The 12,082-nt window shown below is 34.9% G+C and overlaps 1 protein-coding gene across 3 annotated transcripts in view; it reads left to right on the top strand.

The window, feature by feature from the left end:
• Positions 1-11,822, top strand: part of LOC119572405 (ras-related protein Rab-11A-like) — a 21,998-nt gene extending 10,176 nt beyond the window's left edge. For 2 of the 3 annotated variants that reach the window (XM_037919515.1, XM_037919514.1), the window contains 3 exons: positions 2,026-2,230; positions 2,748-2,891; positions 8,504-11,822. In XM_037919515.1, coding sequence (XP_037775443.1) covers positions 2,026-2,230; positions 2,748-2,891; positions 8,504-8,637 — 483 coding nt within the window. In that variant the 3' untranslated portion in view covers positions 8,638-11,822. Of the gene's footprint in view, positions 1-2,025; positions 2,231-2,747; positions 2,892-6,907; positions 7,089-8,503 lie in introns of all 3 variants that reach the window. The other variant, XM_037919513.1, reaches the window with a different exon arrangement.
• Positions 11,823-12,082: the final 260 nt, after the last annotated feature.

Genomic DNA, 12,082 nt, shown 5'->3' on the forward strand with positions numbered 1-12,082 from the left:
AATGCTTGTCACTCATAATGTGATATATCAAAATATATTAGGATGAAGGACCAGGCCACTTGTAACCTGAGTGTAATTTTGATCTGTAAAGTTGACATGTTTATTGCATAAAAGATGTAAACAATGTCGAAGAATACTGAAGTGAACTAGCAATATCAGTATTATGTATGTATAGACCTGTGTCCATAGTTATTGCACATACACATGTATTTTGATATAGAAAAAATTACTCTGGCCTCTTAACCCAACCGCCACAGGTTCTGTCCCCTATAGTTTTTTGTGAATATTGTTACAGCCGGCAAGGAGTGTATCAGTAGGCCTTAGTGACCAATCCTACTTTGCCCATTCTTTGAATTGGCAGGAAAATGTGTTTTTTCTTTTTAATACAATTGATATTGATACTGTTATTATTGTTATGATGTTATGATTATTAAATTGTTATTCAAATCTCGGTAACAAATTAAGACAATGAAATAATAGAAAAGACCCTTTCCAAAAGTCAAGGAAAAGGGTAAACAATAAATCACTCCTTGGTGATTAAGCACTTGTAGACCCATCTATGTGTAAATACAACAAATAAACTTGTATTACAGTGGGCATGGCTTGTATTCATGCCATCGTGCCAGTTGGGTTGAGCTTCTCAGAAAACGAGCCATTTCATTTAAGGTGATCCCCTTCTCTCCTGCAACGTGATTGGATTCTTGACAAGATTGGATGCTTATTGCTCTGAGAACATGGGTGGCAGTTTTTTGTGGGATATAATCTACTTTTACCACAGTTATCCTAGCGAGATCTACCAGCCTAATAGTCACCTGTAACTTTTTTTTTTTTTGTTATGTGACCCTCATCTCATAGAAACTACTTTGAATTGCACAGTATAGTTAATTATCCCTGATGATCACTTTATTTTTTATATTATCTATTTATTTTTGTTTAATCATGCATTTATTTCATTATTGACTATTCACTTGATGTACTTTTATCACAGGTTAAGGTTAGAGCAAAAATGAAAATCAAACCACTTTAATTTTTCTACTAATGTATAGCACATCAGGAATGGACCAAAGGTCATCGGCTGTGAGATTGATAAGACAATCTGACCAGTTTGACCAATCAGCTAGTTGACATTAGCCAGCCCTTGTCATAGAATGTTGCAGAAGATAGATTTTCAGCACTAAGAGTCATTTCTGCCGCTATTTCAAAGATTTTGGCGAGCTTGAGTGAAATTGAAGGTGAATCTTAACTCTAACAAGTAATTTTATTTAGTAAGTACTTCTCTGAAATTCTTCGTTTCCTGTCTGGGAGTGCAAGGTCATATTGCATATTTCTTTTGTAAAGCAATATATGGATGACTAAATGAGTAAATTTGCAAGGAGACAAAGCCATTTTATCCCTTCTCTTTGTAATTCATTTATGAGAATCTACCTGAATGATGTCAGTGTTGTTTACGTTTCCCAGTTTGGGCATGTTCTCACGTCGTTCTGAGGTTCCTCCCTCCATATTTGTCCTCCTTTCCCGTCACAACAGTTATCTCATTGCGGTGGGTTTGCAGACCTCAAAATGCTATGCCACAGCATGACGGAGAGCCTGTACATTTTCATGATTTAGATCTTGATTTTGTCTTTATTTTATTTATTTATTTATTTTATTTATTTTATTTATTTATTTTTTTTTTTCTTGTTATTATTCTCCCCCCCCCCCCCCACACACACACACATTTATAGGTAAAAAGTTTACAATTGCATTACAGTTATTTGTTGAATGAGACTGTGAACAATTTTTTTTTTTTTTTTTTTTTTTTTTTTTTTTTTTAGAAAACAAAAACTATTTGCATGAATAAATTCATACATAAACCACTACTGATAAATTTTGAAATTGTACTTCATTTGCAAATTGTAGCTAAAAAAAAAGTGAGAAAAGAAAAATACTGGAACCATAAGGAAAACATTTTTGCTGTTGCCATGTGGTAGATTGAATTTCAGATGATAAATGTCTGTCACTCACATTCTCTTATTTTCCTTTCAGGTGGATGGAAAAACAATAAAGGCACAGATCTGGGATACCGCAGGCCAAGAGCGGTATCGAGCCATCACATCAGCTTACTATAGGGGTGCTGTGGGTGCTTTACTGGTATATGATATTGCCAAGCTACTCACTTACACTAATGTAGAACGTTGGCTGAAAGAGCTCAGAGATCATGCAGATCAGAATATTGTCATCATGCTTGTAGGTAAGCTGTGTTGTCACACTGTGTACCTGGGTACACAGCTGGGACTTGAGAAATAGCATGGAAGTTTACAGGGATTCATCTGGTTCTGATTCATCTGGTTCTTTTGATTATTTTCATGAAGTGAGGCAGGTTAAAGGATAGAAATAGAGTGTATATTTGTATATGAAAGTTTCTGTTTTCATATATAATATTAGCAATGCATTTCTCTCTTTCTTGTTTGTAAAGCATTTTTCCAAGATTTTATGTAATGAATTAATCTGGAAATGACGAAATTGCTACAGAACGTTTACATGGTTTTCTTGTCACATGCATTTGGGAATTTGATATTAGTTTTTTGGACCTTGAAAATTTCTCTAAGATTAGTAATTAAAAAATGTGTAAATGTCAGGGAGAAGGAAAATAATTTTGAAATGTAATAGTAAATCAATTTGTTGAAAGGTCTTCAGTGTTTGGTTTTCTAATGGGAATGGTGGGAACTCCTTGTCATCACACTACAACAACTTGCATCTGGTTGCAGGTAACAAATCTGACTTGCGTCACCTGCGGTCAGTTCCCACAGAAGAGGCCAAGGCATTTGCAGAAAAGGAGGGACTGTCCTTCATTGAGACCTCGGCTCTTGACTCCACTAATGTAGAGACGGCCTTCCATAACATTCTTACAGGTAGGTGTGCAGGACGGTAGGAGAGTGACATACTGTCTTGGTTTCCGGGTACGATATCCCAAAACGTGAATGTTACTTTGAGTGTATTTTGTAGTTTTTGGATTGATATAACAGTTATGCATCTTTTTTTTATCCTAATATTGTTACAGTTATTAATGTTATCTATTTTATTTGTTTACTACTTTTCTAACAAGAAGACATTTGCTGAGTTTGCTTTATGAGTTTTGCATTTGTACTGTTTTGTCCTGATTTTTTATAACTCATTTTAGAAGAGTGTTGACTAGTTTTTTGAATGAATTGACCTAGCAGTCTTGAATGATATTTTTAAGTGATATATGAATGCTTGTTTAGCATTTACAGAAAGGCTGAAGATGCATTTTGATGAATATAGGTAACAATTTTTAGCAGAGGAAAACTGTAGCTCTTGATAATTGCCTTGGAGCCTTGTGTTATTAGCCATAGATGAAAGAGGCTGCTGTGAATTTGATAATGTTATTTTTATCAACAAAGAAGACAGTGCTGAGGTCACTTGAAGTGTTTGTTGCACACGACCAAGCAAAGGTCACGGCCATGACACCACACAGAACAGTCATTATGACTGTTTAATCTAGATCAGTATGTTGGGGACAATTTGGTAGTAATATGAATTTTGTATCTTTTGAATGGAATTTTTTTCTTGATTATCTTTTCATATTGGTTGATATTTATTTCCATACTTATTTACTTGTTTGCTTATTTTTTTGAGATGATCTGTTTTCCCTATCCTGTGTTTATTAAAAAATAATAATGATAATGATACATGAAGTATAAGAATTAACCATATTATGTATAGAAATTCTCCTTTGAATTTATGCAAACTTTAATTGCTTCATGATTGAACGTATATATCCATATTGAAAAAAAAAGAAGTTTCTTAAGTAATGTTTAAATTCCTTTTGCAGGAGTAAACTAGGGATGATATTTTAAATAACTCCAGTGCATGTTACAAAGATTTTGGGAGATTACCTTGTAAAATTGTCATGCAGATATTACAGGGCATATATTGCCTAGAAATAATATTAATGTCACATACCTTTCCCTGAGCAGTACAGACAAATCCATGCCACAAATGTAAAGACTTGATGAACTTCAACTTTTTAATATCCATAAATGGTGATGATAGATAAACAAATTGAATATGATCACATTTTCAGGATATGACTAACCATACTATCTTGTTCCTTAAAATGATTTGTACTTCAGCATTTCCATTACCACCTCCTCTTTCTACTCCTACTCTTCTTCCTTAGCCTTCAAATCCCTTTCCTCTTCCCCTTCACCTCCCCCCCCCCTCATCTCATACTTATACTCCTCATATTCCTCCTCCTGCTTCTGTCCTCCTTCTCCTCCTCCTCCTCCTCCTCCTCCTCCTCCTCCTCCTCCTCCTCCTTTGTATCTCCTTTCCCCTCCTCCTTTGTATCTCCTTTCCTTTCTCCTCCTCCTGTCCTGTCCCCACTCCTGCTCCTCCTCTCCCCCTTCTTTCCTATTTTTCTCCATTTCGATCTTTGTGTATATCTCCTTCTTCTCATTACATGTTTTGGACATGTCTTGAAGAAGAAATACATCCTCTGCAGTTTTCTTCAAAGGATTTGGATGTCCATAAAGTAAAATAAGGAAGATTGTAGCCATAAACTAGGTTTTCCCTCTGTATATACCAGTCTGTTGAGGAATATCAAACACAAAGTTCATAAGGAATTTTTCTATTTGAAGATAACATTTTTTCTAGTATAACTTACTGGCTCTCTTCTAACTTATAATTATTTGTTAGCATTTTTATTTATTTTCTTCTTTCTTTTCCTTTCTTTCCCTATTGAAGTTCTATTGTTTTTACTCAGTATTGATGTTTTTGTTTTTTTCTGCTGTTTTTATCATCCCATTTTAGTGTTTTTCTTATGGTTGTTTTTGTTGTCAGTTTGATTAATGTTCATGTCGTTGTGATTTTATTTTTTAACATTAGCTACGTCATAGCCTTTGCCAATACCAGTACCAATAATATTATACAGATTGTAATAGTTAGGTCGAGTAGGGGTGCCAATTTTCGGTGCATTGTGTAACAAAGAGTGAAGTTATGATGATTATTATACAATGAAAAAACAAAACAATATTTTGTCATGTCTCCAAAGTGCTTTACCCATCATTTGCCAACCCAGATTTGAAAGCTGCCCTATGACTGGTCATTTGAAATTGTACAGCCAATATTGATGAAAATATCAAGCAAATGGTCTACCAAGATATTGGACTTTTTTTGTAATATATATTGTAATGACTATAGTATGATGAAAGAGGTTCCTGGAAATGCATAGAAAGATTCAAACACCAGATTAGTATTGAGTCATACATTAATTTCAATTCTTGTTCCATTTTATTAAGGAAAAAATGTTAAACCTTACACAGCTGTTCTGATATATTGCATTTACTATTTTAAACTCTGAATAAATTTGTCACTAAACCATGAGAAGTTATTGGTATTTGGTATCTAATGATAGTTGTCATCAGGACATTCATGTAGCCCATATTTCTAATGTCAAAGTCCAAGTTGTGATGTTGAGGATATGTTTGTAGAGAAGCATGTTTACTAAACTGAGATGGTATGGTAGGGTGGCCACTTCCTTTCTGCTCCAATTTTAACCCCAGTATGTGGCCACTACTCTCTCACAGCTGAATTGACGAAGACAGGCTGACCGAACACAAACCCAGGAACTTCCCGTTGCAAGGCCAGTGCTCTACCACTAGGCCGTGCCACCCTACTTCTGATGGCATTCACTTTAAAATCAGATTCAATTAGTAGTTTCTCCTCTTTCATACTAGGTGGTGATATCCAATGATGTACTGAAAACGAGACATGAGCTGGACACTTGAATTTATTTCTGAATTTCAAGATTTCCTTCAGACGTCCAGAATTGTTTTTTGATTCATGCAATCTACCAATTTTCTCAAGAAAATTTTTTGTATCCTTTATTTGCATGTACTGAGCTACACTGCAATGTTCCTAGAAAGATATGAAAAAATTATTTTGTATGTTATGAGATGTGCTTTATCAAATTGATATCTATAGGCAGATCCATCTTGCAGATGGCACTTATTGCTTTTCATGTAGGCAACTTTCTGTGGCACTGTGATGAACTATGGCAGGCAAATACTGAAGTTGTATTTATATTATATTGAATAGAAACTATTAATAGCATTATTTCCTTTTCTAGTTTACCGAAATAGTGCCATCATTAGGATTTGGCATCACTGGGGTGAAGCTCACACTGCTGATGTTGCTAGCACATTAGTTTGCCTTAGAAAGTGTAGGATACTGAGATTGATTATCAGCAAAATGTGATCCAGCTCTACAGGATTATTCAAATAGGACTAGATTAGTGTTTATACACAGTACGTCCAAAAGACAAGAAAACGTGCCTTTCGACACTTGTTCAAATATTCAGTTATCATTCTTCTTTTGTGTTTTTGCTGTTGCTGCTGCGATTGTTTAGGAGGAAGAGCATGAATAATAATCAGAAGAGAGAATTCATTTTTAGCCAATTTTTTCTTTTTCTTTTTTTCTTTCTTTTTCTTTTTTCTTTTCTTTTCTGCTTTTCTCCTTTTTTTTTTCCTTTTCCTTTTCCTTTCCTCTCCTTTCCTTTTTCTGTTTCTTCCTTTCTTTCTTTCTTTCTTTCCCTTGCAAATCTTTTTTTTCTTTCTTTCTTTCCCTTCCAAATTTTTTCTTTCTTTTTTTAAGATTAAACATTCTGCTACATTCTTGCATGAAGGAAATTTTTGCAACCGTTGCTTTAATAGCCTGTTTCATTTGCAACTAATATTTACTAAAGGAGGGGGGAAAAAGAAAGGGAATGAAGAATTACCATGAATCCTTTTTTCTCTCTCTCTCTCTCTCTCTCTTTTTATTTTTTTTTATGGACAGTAACAAGTTAGGGTATTAACCTGATTCTAACAAATTACTAACACATCTCCATTCTTTGCATGCTGGCTAGAAATTTACAGGATTGTCTCCCAGAAGCAAATTCGTGATCCTCATGACCACGATGACAGTCCAACAGCTGATGTTAAGGCTATTCACGTGGAACCAACTGTAAATGCTGAGAGTGTGCGCAGGCAATGTTGTCAACAGTAGGGAGAGACCCATCTCCTCTCGTCTGGAAGTTTGGGCACAGGGTTAGAATTTGGCAGTCATGTCCAGTGAAGAAATTACTGCACTTATTTTTTTTTTTTCTCTCTCTCTCTCTCTCTATCTATCTAACTCTGTCCCATCTGTGTTGAGCACCTTATTTCACCTTGTATTTGCTTGGATTTACACTGTTGGATGGACCAGATGTTGAGAGACTTTTCTAAAGAGACGTACAGTGGCGCACCCTCACAGATATCCTTTATTGGAAAGTGGAAATTGTTATTTTCTGTTGCTACAAGAAACTTAGGCTGTAAAAGCTGATTTTGTAAACCTTGACACACATCTGTGGCTTTCTTTTGGCAAAATACACTTCTGGCTTTCATATTAACTTCTTGTGATTTGCCTTGTTGCAAAAGAATGGGGTTAACGTGGCATGACCGGATCGCAAAAGTATCAGTTGAATTTTCTTTTCTTTTCTTTTCTCTTTTCTTTCCGTTGTAAGAAAAGGATAAACATCCAAAAAGATAAGAGCGAAAAGTGCTGTGCTGTAAAACGCATGACAGTTTCAAGAACACAATGCTGTGGAATCTTATTGGTGTTGGTTTTCTCACTGAATTTCCTCTGGCATGGATTTAAACTTTTTTTTTTTTTTTTTTTTTCCCTCAATACTAGACATTGCAGAACCTTGAGGAAGTCAGTGTGCATTGCATAATGGAGACATTATATATATATAAGAAAGGCATTTGTTGAAATCTGTTTTAAGGGTGAGAAAGAGGCAAGGAAGGAGTTGTGTTGGGTTTTTGTTCATTGCTTTGCTGAGTCAGCCAAGCAGTAGTTGATCTAGCATGCTTGCCTGTTATAGAACTAGCATGGCAGTGGCATATTATCATTTTTAGATGGTTATTATCCAATTATTTATATTATTATAATTATTATTATCATTATATATGTATATATATATATATATATATATATATATATATATATATATATATATATATATATACACTTTTTTTTTTTTTGGCATGTAAGAGATGTAATTTGCTGTGCAGCTAGCTTGGCTTGGAGTACTTTGCATGGCATGGCTACTATGCTTTTATTTATTTATTTATTTATTTTATTTTATTTTTTTATTTATTTATTTATTTTTTTTTTTTCATACTCTTTGATATATGGATTAGAATTTATATAATAAAGGGAAGAAGCAGAATATTATTATATTCAAGGTAATTCCATATTTTGATGCAGACAGTATTTTACTATTGTTATTATTAGTAGTATTAGTATTAGTGTCAGTATCAGTATCATCACCAAGATTGCTTGAATTTCATAGAAATTGATGATATAGAGGTCTTTACAGTGTTAGCCTAAGATAAAATATAAGTTTTCAGAGGAATCTAGACATTGATAGCCCTCTTTTACCCAGGCATATCTCCTAAAAATGACCCAATCCTCCTTGCAGAAATCTACCGCATCGTGTCGAGGCAGCAACTCCCCGAAAGTGGTACCATGGAGCCCCCAGGCGGCAACTCCTTCACCGTGGAGCCCACCGAACCGCCAAGTGGATCCTCCTCCAACAACTGCTGCGCCCGCTAACCCTCTCATCTCTCCATCTCTGCCCACAAACCCCTAGCTCCGTTCCATCTGTTCCCATTGCCACCACCACCACCTCCCTCTCCTACACCACCTGTATTAAGTTTATATATATATATCTTCACGCATAAACACACATACACATACATACTCACACATACACATACACACACATACGCACACACACATACGCACACACATACACACACTCATCACTCAAGACAGTCACAGGTTTGGTGGATGACAGTGATTGGTGGCAGGGGTTTTAAGGTTGATTTTGAGGACATGGAAATACTGTTAGCTCACCCTTAATGCATTCTCTGTTTGTCCTGTTCTCCACCAATCTACTACATAATCAGCAATCTCTGCTGCTCCGGCCCAATGCTCCCAGGGTTTGCATTAGCATGAATGTGCTAAGAAGTAATATCATAGTCTGCCAAGGGAGAATTGGTAATAAGGACATGTGTGATTGATAAGAATATGTATTTACTCTTTCACTACAACAATTTTTTTTTTTTTCTTTATTTTTATTTATTTTTTTTTCTTTCTTCTTTTCTTTTTGTCCTGTTGAGAAAAATAGGACTAAAAACATATGAAGTAGGTTTGCCATATCTCTGTTTTTTGTGCAGATGAACATAATGTGCACATAGAAGTATGGATTGCTGTATCATTGTTACTATATTCATTATACTTTTTTCCATTTTTCCTAGAGGTACCTTGACTTGTTATTTGTAAATTGTTTGATAGGAAGGTATTAAGGCTGCAAAACAACAATTATGTTATCAGTTGGGGACGAACCATTAAAAACTACTCGTATTCACCTTCATTTATTTTTGTCATCATTATTATTTAGTTTTGTATTTGGCCACTTTTTATATTTTTTCAATTGCAAGCACCAACACACCTATACCATGTATTGTACTATGATATGCAGAAAGCTTTTTTGCTTTCAGTCTAGCCGTCTTAAGATGTTCGTAGTTCTGAAGTGAAGAAATGTGTCTTAATTCCATTTTTAAGGGACACTTCCCACCTTAAATTTCACTGGGTCGTCCTTTAGAGAAAAAAAAAGAAAAAAAAAAAGATTGTAAAGTTTACCTCAGCCTGTCAGATGTTTCTCATTTTGAAGCCACGAAACCATATTCATATCATATAAACTGGTTGAAAGACACTTTAACAGAGAAAGAACTTTATTGGCTGCCTTATCTCCCTGTCAGTGATACCCAGTAGTGATTATTGCATTATGAAGTGTGAGATGTGATTGATTGGTGTGAAAAATACACCTCATATTAGCTTTAGGATAAGTAGGATTTCTTTTTTTTTCCATTTAACTTGGGGGGTAGATCCTTGTTGGTCCCTAAGTTTGGCAGGTGAACACCAGTGGGAGAGTATTACTCTTTATCATTATTATTGTCGTCTTGTTGTTATTGTATTTATTATTTTTTTATAGATTTTGATGACTTCTTTATTTTTTGTCTTTTCTACATCTGAACTATATTTTGAGTTGCTACAGCATGTTTTAAAAGTATATTTGAAGTAGTTGATTTGGTAAGAAGAGAGTATTTTAGCAGCCTGCAGAGTCTTGCTGGGGTTTTATGTACTACAATGTTTGCCAAATATTTAGTTTGTCAAATTTATTATATATTAAATCTCGGTTTCTTGCCACTAAGGCATGCTTTCTTGTACCTTGTGAAAAGCTTTTTTTTATACTCTTTTTATGAATTCAACTCCATGCATATATATTTTTTTTTATCATTGGTTGATTGTATCTAAATATTTGCTGAATATAAAGCTTTTTGTGCAGAATGTGTAATCTATGGGTGGGTAGGAAAATGTATAATCAAGTGAGTTAACCAAAGTGCTGCTCTCAGTCTGGCGAGCATGGCACAGGGTCACCTTGCAAGTTGAGGGAATATGTTACTGAATATACAATTTCCCAATGCACCCTTTACCATGCATGTGGACACATGATGACATCCAGGTATGTTTAGAACTACCCACCATCCACTGGGAATAGCAGTGTACAGGATTTCATGGCTTTATAGTGTAGTCCTCAGATGTATGGAGGATCATTCAACACTCATCAGGTGAAAGTGCTGTGGTACTAACCCTTGCAAACACGTTCAAATTTTGCTCTATGGGATTTTGCAAACCAAGTAACATCATGGTGGCAAGGGATCTTTCTGAATTTGAAGCAAAGTCAAAGATACTATCATTACTGATATTTTTTATTTGTTTATTATTAAATGCATTAATAGAGTTTCCTAAGGAAATTTTTTTTAGTAATAGGCATTGCATATGTTAGTGAAGAAGTAAGGGTGTGTAGACTTTAAAAAATCCACTTTTCACTGAGCAGAGCAATTCTTAATAATAAATAAACCAATAAATAACGAGTTCTACCATATTCTAAACCAGTTGACAGTGATTGACAGTGATCTCAACTAAGATAAATGATGGATTTAATATCTAGCTTACTCTGTGAGTGTTATATAGCTGAATGCATATGAAGGTTGTTTATAAATTTTCCTTTAAACATTATTATGGGACAGGAGTTAACTTGCAAAGTGTCTGACTGTAAGAAAAAGTAAAAAAAAACAAAAACATTAGTGGGGAATAGATCAGAAAGGTCTGTTTTATTTCTTTTAAGAAGACAATCTCGGTGATTAATGGTGGTACTGAACGTGGACCAGAAATTTTCCTCTTAGTTGAGATGAATGTCAGTGTAGTGAAAGCCGTTGACAGCATTTGGCAGTGGAAGTAGATGTGTTGATGTCTTTCCTGTTGTAAGGGGTGCTTTTCTGAGAGGAGATATAGGATGCCTCTTGAGTTCTATCTGTAGTCTGTTTCCTATGGGTTAATATAATTATAATAATAATTTTGAATAAGTTGTATATGTGCTTGTTAATTTTTTTTCTATCTTTCCTTGGTGATTCAAACCCAAATTGCTTATATGATTCAAGGTAAACAATTAAGAGCCACATAATGAATGTCTGAGGCACAAGGTCTCAATGAGATAGAAGTGAGTCAGCTGAGGTCTTCTATGTAGCTTAAAATGTTTTATCTTGTTTCATATAAATGTGATTGACATGTCAAGTGTAGCCCTGGTTTCACGCTTGCATAGGAAATTTTGTAAAGCAATGTAAAGAAGCACATTATTTGCAATAAAACATGCTAAATATTTACAAACTTTACTACCTTGCTTTTACTATCCTTAACCTATAATCCTTTGGCATCTATAATCCTTTTATTATAAATGCCAAATCCCCAACATGATCCAGGCTTACCATGGCCAATAATGAAAACTTATCTCCACTATTAGGGGCAATGAGGTTTGCCCCTTTATCAAATAGCCCCAAAGATGTAAACTCATCCGATTCCCTGACCCCAGGCTCTCCTTTGACCACGGCTCCGAACACTGCAACAACTACCCCCTCATCAATGCCTACTAGTA

This window comes from Penaeus monodon, chromosome 4 (genome assembly GCF_015228065.2).
Source record: "Penaeus monodon isolate SGIC_2016 chromosome 4, NSTDA_Pmon_1, whole genome shotgun sequence".
Taxonomy (NCBI): domain Eukaryota; kingdom Metazoa; phylum Arthropoda; class Malacostraca; order Decapoda; family Penaeidae; genus Penaeus; species Penaeus monodon.